Consider the following 17,388-nt stretch of genomic DNA (forward strand, 5'->3'; position numbering starts at 1 on the left):
CATCAACATGGAAACTCCTAAAGGAATTTTTGGACATGATTAAATCTTTCAAATTATCAGCAACCAAATCAATAATTAATTAAATTATAGCACAAACGTTTTTTTTATACAGTAAATAAATCAAAGATAAACAGTCAGATATGAAAACAAAATTAATGATTAATTTAATAAAGAGAAGAATGAAAAGTGTTTTTCATAAACAGAATAATAAACACTTTTTTTAGTTGCTTCAATACTAAATTGATCCATATACAGTATTTGTACTACTACTTAGAGGGTCACAACAGATGGCACTCACCAACTCGGTCACAACCGGTATTATGATGCTATAGTCCATATAGGGGGTCATAAATGGTGAAACAATCCCTAAGCCCAGGTATAAATTTTCTGCATTATAAATCTGACAGTCTCAAATACGCATCATAGAGTGATGTCGAACAGCTGTTAATGTTTCAGTCTAGCAATGGATAAATGGAATAAATTCCTTGAGACCATCCTCACACAATATGTTAATTAACAATGAAGGTTCCACCTTAATTTATGGAAGAGTTCAAAAATATGTGAGAGCAAATGTGTGAGAATTGATTGGAAAAGATCATGCCATGAGCAAACATTTGCATAAGTTGCCAGAACAGAGGGAGTAGAAATGCACCCAACTTCAGAGGTGTGGTGAAAAAAATCAATGCTGAATTAACACTTTGCCATTGGCTGATTAGTCGCTGATGAAGAAAGGAACCAGAAAAGCTTGATCTCTTCCTGTCCATACTGATCTCACTGCGGTACAATGAAATGGCCATATGCTGGTGTACTGGCAAAATATCAGATATCAAAAAGGGCAACGTTCAATATAATGTCTCTTTACTTACCATTGTAAAGGCCAGCATGTGTAGTGCAAAACTGCATTGTATTGTGTGAGTGAAAGTAGGAACTTTAATAAATAAAGTCCTCTGGGTCTCACACAAGGAAGACAGATGACTAGGTGTGTGATAGTCTTCTTTACATATTTTTGTGTGTTGTCGTCTTGTGTAGCCAAAGTATGGAGGGGCATATTTATGAGGGCTTTGTTTCATGAGCGCCCTATGCAATGTGGTACATGCATGACATGAACCTCTCAGTCATATATATGAAGCCACGCAGAGCCACATTGCGCGGTTTCAGCAGATTCACAAATATGGAGTAATGCAACACAGCGCAAATCACTGCACAGCCTTACTCTGTTCAACGGAGGCTCCCAAGGTCTTGATGCATTTCCAGATTTACAAGGGCTTGTAAACCTGGAAATGCTTCAAACTCTTATGCTTCCACAGGTAAGGTGTAACAAACAGAAATATTTTCATTCCTCCTTGTTTTTTCCTCTTTCTATGTGTGCGGCATTTTGTAAAGTGTTTCGAAGTGGAAAAAAGGGTAAAAGAAATTGCACTACATAACACCACCATGACAAACAAATCCTAGATGCCACTCCTATAAGACCTTTTTTTTAAATCCAGATCCCTTTCAATGGAACTCTCTTCATATAACTACAAGCTTATGTCTCAAAGGTACTCTTACTTCGCATGCTAGCATGGCAAAGTCTCTTCAGCAAGGGAATATGTAGTAACAGTAGCATAGGGGGTTATTACGATGGCGGATGGGCTTAAGTCTGTCCGCCATCGTCACGGGAAGTGGGACCGGCCGCCATGACTTGCTTTTCACCTCTGCTGCTGGCTCTTCAGCAGGCATTGAGGTATCATAACTCAACTGTAATAGTTCATTACAGTTGAGCTGCTATGTAATTTCTTTATTACTAGTGACTAGACATGTCACAACTCAAATATAATACTGAAATTAGACAGGGTTTTATATAAGGATTGCTGTCTCGCTTGCATTATAACGTGATTATAACCATCAATCGTACATTGCTGTTAAGCATTGTTAATACATTAGCGATATTAAAAATATAATATAAGAAGTCAAATTCCCTAGTCGTATAAAATACCTTGATAAATACCTTGATTCTTATCAAGAACCTAGACATCAGACATCAGGAAATGTTGGCGGTCTCCATGCTGGATAAAGAGCTAAAAGCGACGAGCCACCAGGCCAAACAAATCCTCTGTGCAACACAGAAAAGACTTCCCAGTTCTAAATTTACAAATGTTTAATGTAGAAAGGTATTTTGGCTGTGACTGTAATTTATATACTTCTATGTCTTAATTTCTTCTTTGTCTTCTTCAGATCACTTTCCATTTCAAGGTCTTCCTCAAGACGATGAGACTGCATCTATTTCTCACTTGCTTACTCGGTGCGTATGTCTCTTCATTCTGTTCTCAATGTGCAAGCGCAAGGCCTATCAAGAATCACATCTAGAATCATACACAACTTTTCTGGTCAGCTCCCAGCTACTATTACTAGCTCCAGATACATTTTGGCATATTGAGCCCTTTGGCACAGTTCACTAGTTGGTGCTTCAAACATAGTTTTTTCAAAAATATATGTAATGTTCAAGAAAATGATGCAATATTACATGGATGTCATGAAATTGCCTTAACTTGTAGCTCAAATGAAAATTTAATACGAGGGCATAACTTGAATTCAAAAGTCACACAAGACACCACCTAGAGATGCTTGGAGGACAAAATGTAACAGTTGTGATTTTATTTTTTACTGAGCTACTGTTTTGCTCTACCAGTGTGTACATATAACATGAATTTCACACCATTTTTGCCAATATGCCTACAAAAATGATGCCAACCAATACTCACTATCAGCCATTTGTGTACTTTGAAATTTTATAGTAAAAGTATTAATTCTTAAATTAGAGATGAGTATAGTCATTTTTTTAAGCATATCCAAGAGAGAGTAAGCAAACAGTAAAGGTTTGGAAAGAGGTTTATTAAATTGACAACATTTTTCGTGACAATGGCATCCTTCAGGCACTTGCTAGCAAACTAATAGTGTGTGCATTATCTCACAAGAAAATTAAAAGTTCATAATAGGTATTTGCAGCATTGCTGCTTGTGGGAATCCAGATTGTTGGGATCTGGATCTTTGGTGAACTTCCATCAGTTTATTAATGGTGTACTGGCTTATTGAATTGCTTTGACGTGAAATTAGGAATTCATATGGCCTAAGAATCTAAAAGTCAGGCAACCATTATTTTGATGTATTAATTCTGTTGACTGTTGTTTAAATGCATCCAATTTTAAAATGTATGCTTACATAAATGTAGGGAACAGGTATTATGTGAGCTACAGTTGCATTCTAACAAAGTTAAGCAATCCATTGATTAAAAATTGAATGCAGGTTTCTGAGAGTAATCCTTCTACTTAACCTAACAAAAGAAGATTTTGCGGAAAATTATTGAAACAATGCTTAAAGTTATTTTTGAGGACCTGTAAATGAAATAGATGAAGTGTATTACTTTAACATAATCTGTGGATTTGACTATATGTTTTGCTGTACAGAGAACATCATTAAAAGGAGGCAGAGTCCTTAAAGAGAATTGTATTATGGCTGAAACACGATTTGTGCTGAGTGCTGATGTCAGCAATAGTTTAGAAAAGTGATGGTTCCATAGAAGTGTACTGTGGAGCATATATTTATCAGCCATTTAAGTTCTCAGCAGACCAGATTCAAGCGGTTGTGAGGGATTATGTAATGTTTTTGCTCAGAAAAGCATAATTCAACTATGCTGCTTCATGTTGTGGTGCACCAATGGGTAGCGGGACATTTATGGCCACTGTCCTTCTCCACATGGTGCAGGTATAAGCATTGTATAGAAATCAGAGAAAAAGCATACCAAATATTTTGCATTGTAACTTTAACATTAAACAGGATTGTGTTTTGTTGAGGTTATATTCCTGAACCTTTTCTCCTGCTCTAGCTGTTTGATATGAAGTTTTTAGGTCGAGCGTAAGCGTACAGCCTCCAGTAAACTTTAGTATACTTCTCTTGCTGATTAAAGCCATCTCCCTGCTTTTGATTTGTTTGTTTAGTGTCCTTTAAAAATCCTTGCTTGCTAGTGGTCAGTTCTGGCTCTTTGTCCTCCTTTTCTCTCTCCATTCCTCCCACGGAGCAGGGACTAAGTACTGCCTCATTTCATTATTGTTCTTAATCTATCCTTTGGGAGAATATTATTTTCTTGGTTTCCTGCTCTGTTCTGTTTGCCCGTGTTCAGCTTCACTGCCCTAGCTGCTTAAATGAAAATATAGCATGTCTCCCTCACACCTCCTCTTAATGCCACAGTTGTGTTAGTGTTGCCTCTCGCGTCGTACCTCCTGCTCCATTGACTGTATTTTGTTTTAGCTTTTTTGCACTTTTCGATGTCCACCATTAGTTGGGCTTTTTTTTTGGTAGGATAATTCTTTGGCTTTGGAGTTCCTTTTAAGGAGAATTGGGCTTGTTGGAGTCTTGTATCATTTGTTTCCTGCTCGTGTTAATGCATTGGTGCGCATATGCTGTCATCATAAAATAAATGAATCCCCCTACAATAATTGTTTACATATAGACATTCATAAATATAATAATGACACTTAGGAATGTGATTAGCTAGAAGCAAGCGATCGGGACGCGGAACCTTGTGACGCAATCGACCATGTCTAAAAGGGGACATGGCTGCTCGGCTGGCTGCTTGGCTGTACGCTCCGCAGAGCTGCTGATGCTGGGGGATGTGACAGCTTCCGGTTTTGTTATGCTGGTACCAGGGCAGTGGCAGGCTACTAGGGATGTAGCAACCTATAATACAACAGGACTTTGCAGGGGCTGAGCTGCACGGAGTTCAGGGCTATGGTGCCCTGGCTTGGTGACACTGTGCAATGTCCTGCTCCCTGTGGAGTTTTGCCACTTTCAAAACATTAGCTTGGTGTGGGATTTCTCATCTAAGAGAGCGGGCAGTAGGACAGCAGTGTGTGGAGAACTTGAGGGAAACTACGAGAGCAGGGACCCGGGCAGCAACATTGCACATTGTCTGCATCAACACTGACCTTGCACTGAACACCAGGCTTGGGCAGCAGCAGTGGAGTGCGATGACTGACCACAGCCTAACCCTTAGTGCTGCACTGGTATCCATCCACTCTGAATATTACTGACCACTGTCACTGATTCAAATACTGCTCGTAGCGACCCAGAAACCATAACAATGCATACAGACCAAACTACTGGAGTGCTTTGTGGCCACAAACACAGTTTTAAACTAAGCATATGTTTGCTTCAATGTGCACATCAATGTCCGCCAAACATTGTAACAGCCTAAATCTGACCACATAACATAATATTCACCGCTACACAGAGTACAGTAGTGATTTGATATCCACTGTGATCACTGTCATGAACACAATACTTGATCACTGCATTTTTGTAGTGGAAACGAAATCCAGAGGGATAAGTACATTTTACAAAATAATAGAAATAGGTTACAACACTTGGGCCCAGAGTTTGCAAATATTGTGGATAGGCAAAGGGTTGGCTTTTATCAGTGTTCACTTTCATAAATGTACATATGCATTATGATATGTGAACAGTGTTGAGGAGCTGTGCTTTGGTCCCTTCTGTGTTCCACACATTACTCTGATTCTGCAGGACAGGGCTGCACTTGCAGTACCCCAGCACTTTGACTGGCAGTAGCTTATTTTACCAATTTGTCCTGGCCAATTAATATACGCATCACAAGGAAACGGCCAGGTATTTCTGTCAGTACTAATCAACAGTAATAATCATGTGTCGACCTGTGAAACCTTATGATACTCACAAATAGGATATGCCAGGATGGTGTTATAACAATAGTTCATTAAGGATCTCACACTCTGCTGCCATTTAATCTTTTATGCCCCAGAAGCAGAAGTTGTATTTCTTCCATCGGTCTATAAATAGTGTCCTTCTCTGCACACAGTTTGTTTTCTCCTGAACTGGCAGGACATTGACACATTGTCCAGGAGTTTACAGAGATTCTGTTCTTTGCTCAGCTTCCAGCCAAGGCCTGGAATGGTGGGGGCTGATGAGTGGCTGTGTGCTGGCATCCGGGGACATGGTTCACCCATTACCGACCTCTAGGGAGAGGGGTGGGTGTTCGTCCAGGCCACACATGCATCTTTCTACTGACTGGTCTGTACTTAAAATCTTACCCTCCCACTCCTCCAGCTGTCAGACCAGGGGTCCAGACCAGATTATCACATAGAGGTGCTACTCTGCTCCTAAAAAACCCTTTCTTCAAATGAATATGCACCCCCTGAATCATTCCTTCTTGGGCTGTGCATCCCAGATCTGGAGCTGTGGCCACACCACCCATTGCCACCTCCACATCCAGCGAGGTAAATCCAGACAATGGTATTGAGTTTTAGGTATAACAGCACCACAAAGAATAATCACACTAAATATTGTGAAAGAACCAATTATTTGACGGTGCTAAAAGGTGAGGAGAACCACCAAACTCCCCAGGACAGGCCTCAGCCCTCAAGAACATATAACACTCCTCAGCACACATATATCAATTTTCAAAGTAACACAGGTACGTAATGCGATTAGTAAGTACAAACATAAATAATAGACAAGAAATTGTTCTTCTTTCTTCTTTGTCGTTCACTTTAATGTGTGCAAATCTTCACAAATTGTTCTCTACATCCAACAAGTGTTTTGTCGCAACCGGGAGGTCGTCCCGCGACTTTCTTAAGGCTGTGTGTTTGTAAAAACACACAAAAACCAATATGTATATTGGGAAACACTCCCATTGATAACAATAGCCCAAAACCTCATTGGTTTCGCGACCAAACATGATCACCGTGTATCTCATGCACATGGTGGGAAAGTTATAAGGAACATCCAAGAAGAAAGTAAACAAAATAACACAGACGTTACCTCTGCGTGAGCGCAGTAGGTCTATGACCCAAATATAGATGGAGCGGCCAAGTCAGTGTGTTTAAAAATATTGGTGCCAACTGAATTACCCGGGGTGCAGAATCTAAGATCATAACGTTGTGGGCATGAATTGTGACACAGACGAATATCAAAGCTAACGATCAAGCTAATAAAGTGTTGAACGTGCACTGAAAGTCATGTGATAATGGTGATTTAAAGGTGTATAGATTCAGAGTCTAAGAGCAAGTCTTAGTCACACTGTGTAAATACCTATTTCTTGCGTAAGAATTATTCTGTAAGGCAAACAAAGAATAAAATATAAGTCACCCAGTATAGCATATATGCACCTTTTGTCGTGCCAGTTGGGAATACCTACTTTCTATGTGGTGATATTTCCAACGTACAATGGGTTTCTGGTGTGGTGGCGTCAGTGTTCAGTATAATTTTACTGGTATGTGCTAAGGAGTGTTATATCCACATACAGAGAGAGCAGTGGTGCTGCCTACACGCTTTAACAGAAGCAGCATGGCGAATGGTATGCACACTGTGCTAGGTCTCTGTGTGTTAGTAGAATTAGAGTTAACATTCTAACTCCTCTAGACAGTGCTACTAGCTGCTTCTCTGGTCCCGTCAGTAATTCCTCATTCTAAGTCCTCTTGACAGTGCTACTAGCTTCTTCCCTGTTCCCAGTGGTAATTCCTCATTCTCTGGGCCAGATGTAGGTAAATTCCATTTACCGATTCATAAATACCGACTCATACCGAATCGGTATTACAGAATCGGTAAATGGAATGTAGGTAAAAAATCGGTAAAAGTTACAGAATCGGAATGACTCGGTAACCCAATTCGGTAATTACCGATTCAGAAAATTCCGAGTCGGTAAATTCCGAGTCGGTGAAACCCAAGCATTCCTATGGGCCTCCTAGCCCATAGGAATGAATGGGATTTACCGAATCGGATAAATCCGAATCGGAATATACCGATTCGGTAATTACGGAATCGGTATTTACCGAGTCGTGAGTTTGAAAACAGCCATGTGAGCCTGCCAACCAATCAGGGACCCCCTCCACACCCCACAACCAAGGCCCTGATAATCCAACCAATCAGATTGAAGCACTCCACCCCAGTACCTGGGAGTGGCCACACCCATGCAGGTGCAAAGCCAACAGAACAAACATTTCTGCAGACGTGAGCAGAGCATCCACAGGCAAGCAGTGCAACAGGATGGAGTCAACTGAAGGCCAAAAGGATGGTGGGGAGAGAAAAAGGAAAATCAAGTTCAGCCCTGAGGAACTACAGGTGGCTGTTGAGGAAATTGTCAGCCAGTACAGCCAAATTTTCGGGAGGCACTCTCTGCATGTTGCAGAGAGTGTGAAGAGGAACATTTGGATTGCCATACAGGACAAAGTGAATGCCATAGGTGTGACCCACCGGGAGATTGAGGACATAAAAAAGCGGTGGTATGACCTGCGCATCGTGACAAAAAAGAAGATTGCGGCCCAGAAAAAGGATGCTGGGGAGACTGGAGGTGGCAGGAGCAAAGCCCCTAAGCTGACAGCAATTGAGGAGCTAGTGGAAACCACCATGGAGCCAGAATGCATCCATGGGATAGGAGACATGGACAGCACAGCAAAAGCTACAAAAAAACAAGGTAAGAGGCATGTACCCTTATCCACACCCATCAACCTGACCCCGTACCCCACTGTGTAGACCCATCATACTGCATAACAACTCATACTCGGTGTTAGCAATGCATCATGGTAGACGTAGTCATGAATACATAGATGCAAAGCATCCACCACATGACTCTACAAGGCATGCCACACACATCACCAAACACACAATGTGCACTGGGCAAAAATGTGTAGACTATTTATTTAGGAACTACACACAGGTGAACAACAACATTGACCCTATGTCAATTTTATTCACGCAGTTCAGCACCACCAAGGGAGGAGAGGGCAGCTGCACCTAAGAGAGGGGGGGAAGAGAAGAGACAATCTGGTCATAGCGCTGTAGAAGGAGGCAATGACAACACCCAGGCAGCCTCATCACCAGACCGACCCACAACACCTGTCCCACTTTCCCCTCTGTTGTTCGGATCGCCTGAACTGACAAACACACCCATTGCAATGTCCAGGGTGTCCATGCCGGGAGGGGCAAGTAGGCATAAGGAGCCCCCTCAGAGGATCCTGCAAACCTCTGAATCGGAGGATGAGGATGACATCCCCCACAAGAATGTACCTGTGGCTGACAGGGCAAGACCACCGACAGCAGCAGGCGCTGCGCGCACCAGTGTGCTTGGCAGGAGGGCACGTGAGGGTGGGGAGGGGCAGGAAGGGGAGAGCGTCTTCTGTGGCCTGGAGGGCACAATGGTGAAGGTCCAGCGGCAGCAAGCCAAAGCACTGTTAGCCATGCATAGGCAGGTCCGCTGCATGAACAGTAAAATGTCCAACATGGACAAGGGCATTGGCCACATAGCCTCAAGTCTGGACCAATTTGCAAAGGGGATTACAGACATCTCCACATACATGGGAGTTCTGTCAGATAAGCTGGACAGGGATCATCTGCAGCGTGCCAGGGATCGACAGTACATGCGCCAACAAACTAAGGCAATGAATCGATTTGCTACTAGTACCTCACTACTCTGCAGACGCTCTATTTCCATGCAGGATGCAGTAGTGCACTGCTGTACAGACTTGACACGGGGCATGGGGAGAGTGACGTCTGCGATGGAGCAGATGCTCAACACCAACACTGGCAATGCTGGTGACACCAGTGTGGAGGAGACAGAGGGGTCAAGAAGCAGGAGTGGCTCTAGCACACCAGTCCCAGAGGTGCGCAGGAGTGGCAGGCGCAGCCATGCAGAGTCAGGCCCCAGCAGGGGATCTGAAAGCCAGGAACAACAATCGCGTAATGTGGTGCGTGGACGTAAGCACTGACCTATGGTGCTGATTTACTGAACTGCGCACAGTGACGGCAACTGAGCAGGAGCAGGCGGAGACATTGACTTTGAGTAACGAAGCCTTTTCTGTGTGACAATGATGATGTAGTGCAGATTAAACTACACTCGTCAAACACTACACCTGTCTCTGTGTCATACATTACCTAGAAATATCGACGTGTAATTTCTGTCCGTCTCAATCTACCATCTAGTGCTGCTGGTCCTGTTGCCTGGGGCTCTGCATGTTCTTGGTCCTCTTCAATGTCCTCGTGATGTGTCAACTCCACCTCTGTGCCTTCCTTGGTAGCAAGATTGTGCAAAATGGCACAGGTCACAATTATCTTGCAACACAGGATGGGGGTGTACTGTCGAGCACCTCCACTCTTGTGGAGGCAGCGGAACTTGCTCTTGAGGAGTCCAAATGTTCGCTCTACTACGTTGCGAGTAGACCTGTGTGCAACATTGTATCGCCTTTCGGCTCTGTTGGTTGGGTTGAGGTACGGTGTGAGCACAAAGGAACGCAGGGCATATGCACTATCACCTGGGAGGGAATGAGAGGTACATGAGTTACAAACACATTGCACATTCAGCTGCCATTCATTACAGGGTGTGTTACACGTATTTACCTAGCAGATATCCATCTCCAAAATCTCCAGCAACTAGCCGTGTGTATATTCCGCTGTTCTGGAAAATGTAGGAGTCGTGCGTGCTCCCAGGAAATTTGCCCACTATGTCGGTGATGATGTTGCCTGCATTGCATATCACCTGCACATTGATGGAGTACGTAGACTTACGGTTTCTGTATATGTGTTCGGTGGCTGCAGATGGGCATAGGGGAATGTGGGTGCCATCTATGCAGCCTATCACATGTGGGAAGTGTGCCAGTCCATAGAAATTTGTTTTTGTTTTTGCTAGTTCCGTAGGTGTGTCAGGGAACCGGATGTAATGTCCCATTCTCTGCGTCATGGCATCCAGGAACTTCCTGAAGAAACGGGACAGACAGCTCTGGGATACACCTCCTACTGCAGGAGAAGTGGAGAAGTGTGGCTCAATGGTTAGAGCGGCAGACCCTGATGCAGAGGGCTGGCCCGGGACCAGGGTTCAATACGGCGGGTCTTGGGCTCAATTTCCTCGAACCTGATAATTCCCGCCTCAGTGCCTATTCTAATCATGGGTCCCACTCTGCAACTCTGGGCAATAGCTTGCTTAATCTCCACAACTGCCCCAAAAGCGCTGGATGCCTGGCTTCACCTTGGGGGTGCCCAGGAGTGGGCATTTCACAGGGAAAAGCCAGGAAGGGTTCCATAGCGGTATATGGACAGCGCCGGGACACTTCCGTTGGAGGTAGCTGTGCACTTTACAAATGCTGGCATTTACAATAATTTACATTTACTGCAGCTATCACACCCTGGTAGCTCCCAGAGGCCAGCAGGTGTAAGCTACACAGCACCTGGACATGGGGTGGAATGGCGTGGGCCCTGGGTGTTGGGTGATCCAGGTATGGCTGGAGGTCCCTTATGGAGGTCCCTTATGAGGTCCATGATGGTCCTGGGGTGCAGCCTGTACCTCTGGAGTATCTCAGGCTCAGTCAATTGGAACAGTGTGATCCTCTGCCTGTATACCTGCTCCTCCCTTTGCCAAACCCTCAGACCTGCAGCCTGTAGCCTTCGCCTCCTCGCAATCACATAGAGTGCCGCCATTTTTGCAACACTGTTGCATTTTGGGCCCATTTTTATAGGCTGCACATGGTTACCACCTGCTTTCAGTCCATGGTAAATACCGACTCTTAAATACCGATTTTCATTGAATTCAGTATTTTTGGCATTTCCTACATCTCGATGGGCTTTTTTTCCGATTTCTTATTTACCGATTCGGTGAATAAGGACTCGGTAAATAAGGAATCGGTAAATACCGATTCAGTATATATGTATTCGGTAAATACAGATTCGGTATTTTCACGATTCATATTTACCGAATCGGTATATTTTTGACTCCTACATCTCTTTTTCTCAATACCGGTCGGTAACGGCCGATTTTACCGATTTTGGCCCGTTACCGACCGGTAAAGGGCTACCTACATCGGGCCCTCTGTCCTCTAGACAGTGCTGCTAGCTACTTCTCTGGTCTCATCTGTAATTCCTCATTCTAATGTTGTGTCTTTTAGGATAGTCCCATCATGTACATACCAAATTACATACATTTGTCCCATCCACATGACATAACAGTTTTACACAGGTGACCTTTTACCTAGTAGCTTAGTTATGTCTCTCTGACATCAGGCTCTCGGTACCCTACCTTAATCCCTGTACCTGACATACATAAACATGTCCACAGGCACAGCAGATTTATTCTGTATAAGAGTCGCCACTTTTTTCATCCATGGCCAATAGCCAGCTGTGCATGATCATGTTTGTTTAGAAAAGGATTAGCAAGGGATTAGTGAATGTTTTCAAAATGTATCGATTCTAGAATAAACCCTGAAGTGACCACTTTAGTATAAAAGACCCTCACACCCCCTTACAGACAGAGAGGAGAATTCCTTCCAGGCTGGACCAAGACTCTGCAGGCTGATCCTTTGACAGGCAGAGACCTGACATCTCTTGCAGGGTGCCATCCTCGATGTAGAGATGGGGTCCTTCATGCAGAACCATCAGGTGAGGGGTTAGCCCTTCCCGGAGGTTTCTTGGCTCCATGAGGATCCATCCAGACATTTACATACACAGGCTTCTCACTAACATATCTAGACTAGGTACATTTAGTAAGCTACACATCGTATGAGTATGCAAATCCTATTGTTTTATATAATCTGCTTTTATTCATCTTATTAGCACTATTGTAGAAATGTACCTGCTATTTACGATAGTGGTGCTAGCAATCACATTTTTTTGCTCCTGTCTTTTGATTGTGGCAGCTAATATGTTTCACACTAGACTGACACTTGACCAATAAATAATTATTGATACCGTTCCAATCGTCATGCTCTGCATTGTGAGAAAAGTGACTGAGCGAAAGATACCGTATTGTTTTCCACGATACCTGAGGAATCAGGGTTGTCATATTCAGTGGTTGCCAGAATCTACACACACCACTGTAGAATACAGGGGGTGTCTGTGGCACTGTAGAGCCAGCTGGACTAACTGCTGACATCCTGTGGGGGTGTCCAGAGTCTGTTTGCATACCAAGCCCTTAGTTTAGGTTACCCAAAACGTGCAGGTTCTGGGGGGTCCTAGGAACTACACAACACTAAGTCCTCTACACAGTGCTGCAGCTAATTCTTTGGTTCTGTCAGTAATTCTTCCATTCTAAGTTCTCTAGGCAGTGCTGCAGCTGCGTATCTGTTCCCAGTGGTAATTCACCATTCTTAGTCCTCTAGGCAGGGCTGCAGCTGATTCTCTGGTACTGTCAGTAATTCCTAATGTTAAGTTCTCTAGGCAGTGCTGCAGCATTTATCTCTGTTCCCAGTAGCAATTTCTCATTCTAAGTTCTCTAGACAGTGCTGCTAGCTGCTTCTCTTGTCTCATCAGTAATTCCTCATTCTACGTCCTCTAAACAGTGCTGAAGTTACTTCTCTGGTCCTAGTGGCAATTCCTCATTCTAAGTCCTCTAGCAGTGCTGCAGCTGTGTCTCTGTTCATACCGCCACTGCAGTCCAGACAAAAACATATAGGTAAAAGACATTGCAATTTACACCACCATTTGCTCTTACTCTAAAAAATGTGAGACCTATTCCATTGCACATGCTTGTTATAGTTTGTTAATTGAACCACACTGTTGTCATATTCCAACCTAATCCCATCAATAGCTCTGGATATTGCTACCTTTTTTATTTTAAACATTTTCAACAACCCTTACAAAATGTTCACGATTTCATTAAAAAAAATTTAGCTTTTAGATTATGGACCATTGCAGTTCAGTGTAATTCCCGATTTGACTGGAAACAATTTTTCTAGCTGAAATGCTGGTGAAATCTCCAGATGGAAAAGCAAAGAAAAAAATGGAATCAGGTGTATTCTTCCAGTTTCCCATGGTAATTCATCATTTCTCAGCAGGGGACAACCAGAGTTTCACTCATAATGATATGTAATGTCTGCATTCAGGAATAACCAACACACATGGTATTGATACTTTTGGGTGCAAAATTACCAATGTGGGTTTTTGCACAGCTTTGAATGGAGCTCTACGAGTTTTCTTTAGGAAACTTTCTAGTGACTGAATGAAATGCCTTGATCTGACATGACTCAACAAAAAAAATGATGAATGAATGCTTCAACTTATCTTTGATACTTCCTGTTGGAGCAGAGCTATAAAGTTGATCTCTCTCTATTGTGACAAAGCGTATGAAAAGTGATGACTAAAATGCAGCCCAAGCAATCACCATTTAGTTACAAAAAAATGGTTGGTTACTTCACATATTTTGACGGACTTTTCATCATTCAATTATAAAGGTACACACAAGAATCAAGTATCTTTGAGACTGAATTTAATTCAGCTGTACGCATAAGTATCCAAAACTTTCACAAGTATTATATTTCATTTCATACAATACAGTTTCTGAAATTTTCACTCAAAATGGTGCTCGGTAAGTGCCAAAGAAAAAGGGGGGGATTGTAGTAGGATAGGGTGTGGTTGGAATAGATTAAGGGACAAAGAAAAGGAATTGTGTCCTGTAAACAATTCTATCTCATTCCGAGAACATTTCTAGTCAATGTAAGATCAAACAGGGTTCCCTATATACACTATACACGGGAGCCATATATGGCCAACTTTGCTGCGGCGTGTATGTATAAAGGTGGTGTTGTCGACGTTTCGACCCCTAAGGTAAGGGCGGGTGGTTCCTCAGTCTAGGGTCTTCATCAGGACAATAAAATCAATGACAGTGAGCACCTATGGAAACAGAGATATATCTCACTTAGTAAAATAAATTAAAATAAATTAAAGTGGGGGCAACACTCTATGTCCCAAATGCAAGGTGTACCTACATATATTTACATAGGCGGTTGGATCAGGTCCCACTTCAGTTGAGACTTGCGCCTTTGGTGTATTCTGTGGGGAAAACCAGGGCTAAATTAGGAAAAATTACGTAGGACAGGACCGGATGCAGTAGCCCGAAAAGGGTAAGATGCAACTTACTATGTTCTTCGATCAACAGGAATCCTAAGTTAATTAGTCCCAGATCGCGGGGTGAGAAGAATCTGTGGGTACAAAAGGTAACCGTGTGTCTACACACTATAGTGGAGAGAGTGCATCAAATACGCCTCAAATGGGAGAGATTAACATCCATAGTAAAGGACTTACTTGAAAGCCTCCTGGTTATTTCCATAAGTGGGTGTGGCAAACGTCCTACATCCACTGGAGGAATTAATCAAATGTGGAAATTCCTTACACCAACTGTAAAAAATAGAGAGAATCTCTATTTTAACCATATTCCAGACTTACAATGGCATTGCACAGCAGTAGAACGATAGGTCTACCATCTATTAAAATGACGGGATCAAGAGACTATAAATCATGTGTTTGGAAAGCGAGTAAGGCTGAACTAAGCCGTATTGACCCGCGGTGGTACGTTATAATCAGAGATCTTTCTGAGATAAACATTGTGTGCAACAACAAAAACGGTCCTTTCAATGGTACAGTAATGCTCGATGTACATTACAGGATTGCTCAATACAGAGCGAGATCACGCTATGTATGGCTTAAGGCACATAATTAAGTATACACGGCTGCCATAAATAAAGGAAAAACCGTGCGTGCCGCTGACAACGCACTGGGCCAACCCTAAAGTCAAGCCTCCGATCCGCACATACCTGTGGTACTGCCAGCATGCGTCTCCACAGTGACCGCCGGCGTCCACTCTGAGGCAAGAACATATCCCGGGCTTGTGAGGGGGCGTGTCAGGGGGGCGTGTACAGGTCCCTCGCGGTGCCGCCGCTAGATGCTTGGGTCTAGGGAGGCTACTTAGCGCGCATGCGCGCTTCTTGAGACACTCTTAGACACGGAGAAGCGGGTCATAGAGGCGCATCTTGACGTAGATAGCTTTAACCGTCTAGGTAATTGATCATTAACCCGAGAAACGTAACTAGTGTTTAACAAACGTCCAGGTTATCACTGGTGCGAATCCCCTTCACCGAGAGGTATTCATTCATAATAATTACGCCAATATTTTACTCGCAATGTGTAGCAGAGGTTTTGTAGGAGGAAGACTTCTGAGTCATGCAGGAATCTTTTACCACGTTCATGCATAGTCATACTTCACAGCATATATTTCATGTTTGGGTATGATTATTCAGTGCTTGTGTTCATCAATACAATTGCCCTTATAAACCTCTTAACATAAACAGAGTTTACATACCTTGGCCTAAACTCAGTTATTATTTCTGTTTGTTGTCACAGCGTATACCTATATAGTTCTTTGAGTATCCTAAATCCTTATGAATACTTTATCGGTTTATCATTGCTTCCGTACTACACAATGTAAGATATTCATGGACATTTTAAAAAACGTTACAAATACTTTATCAGTTTATCATTGCTTCCGTACTGCATAATGTAAGATATTCATGGACATATTAAACAATTGTCTCAGGTCTCATGTATACTCTGACCTCAGATATTCGGGGTCGGATTCTAAACAATTGGACAATAATAAGCATAATGTAACATTATCTCAGGTCTCCTGCATACTGTGCCCTCAGACATTAGGGGTCGGATGCCAGTCCCGCTAATTGCGAATAGGTCGCATCAAGTTCATTCAGACCATTGTCCACCGTGTCCAATGTGTACATCCATTTACACTCCCTCATATTCATGAGTGAGTTTAGGTCACCCCCTCTCGGCCCGATCACAATTTTCTCTACAACAAGCCATTTGAAGGATTCAGGAGTGTGAGCTTTTGACACAAAATGTTCCACCAGGGGGGAACCTGGTGTTTGACACCTTATCCGACTGCAGTGCTGGAGAATACGTTTCTTGACGTGTTGTTTGGTCTGGCCAATATATACTAAGTCGCAAGGACATATAATGGCATAGATCACGTCACTTGTATTACAATTTGTCATAGATTTCAAGGTCACCGTATGGTTTCGATAGTTCCAAACCTTAGTTTCCAATGTCTGTGGGCAAGCTTTACATTTAGTACATTTGAAATGCCCCACCACCTGGGGAAGATTCCAGATACTTTGTAGGGTAGGGGGGGCTGGAGTTTCTAGATAGGAGCAGACCACTTTGTCCCTTATATTCTTGGCTTTCTTGAATGCGTGCATAGGCAGTTGTTTATGGTCAATGACATCCGCTACCATATTCCAATGTTTTTTCACTGCTTTCTTGATCAGGTTACTTTTTGTGCAAAATGTAGTAACACAGATAATCCTATCTGGATCGGTGGGGCGTTCTTTGGGTTTGAGCAGATCTTCCCTTGGGCTGAACCATGCCCTCTTTCTAGCCCTTGTCACTAGTCGTCTCGGGTACCCTCTCTCCATCAGTCTCTTGATCAGGATGTCTGACTCCAAGAAATAGTCTTCTCTGAATGAGCAATTTCTCCTCACTCGGAGGAATTGTCCAAACGGGAGATTGTCGCGTAGGCTTCTCGTGTGGTGGCTTGAATACCGTAAAAGGCTGTTT

General features: G+C 43.0%; 1 protein-coding gene across 1 annotated transcript in view; it reads left to right on the forward strand.

Moving 5' to 3' along the window:
- The first annotated feature begins 2,218 nt into the window (after positions 1 to 2,218).
- LOC144822490 (laminin subunit beta-4-like) overlaps positions 2,219 to 17,388 on the forward strand; it is a 500,129-nt gene continuing 484,959 nt past the window's right edge. Inside the window, exon 1 of the mRNA XM_078680103.1 lies at positions 2,219 to 2,281. Within this exon, the coding sequence (XP_078536229.1) occupies positions 2,248 to 2,281 (34 nt within the window). The 5' untranslated portion in view covers positions 2,219 to 2,247. The remainder of the gene's footprint in view (positions 2,282 to 17,388) is intronic.

The sequence above is a fragment of the Lissotriton helveticus genome, chromosome 1_1 (genome assembly GCF_964261635.1).
Source record: "Lissotriton helveticus chromosome 1_1, aLisHel1.1, whole genome shotgun sequence".
NCBI lineage: Eukaryota > Metazoa > Chordata > Amphibia > Caudata > Salamandridae > Lissotriton > Lissotriton helveticus.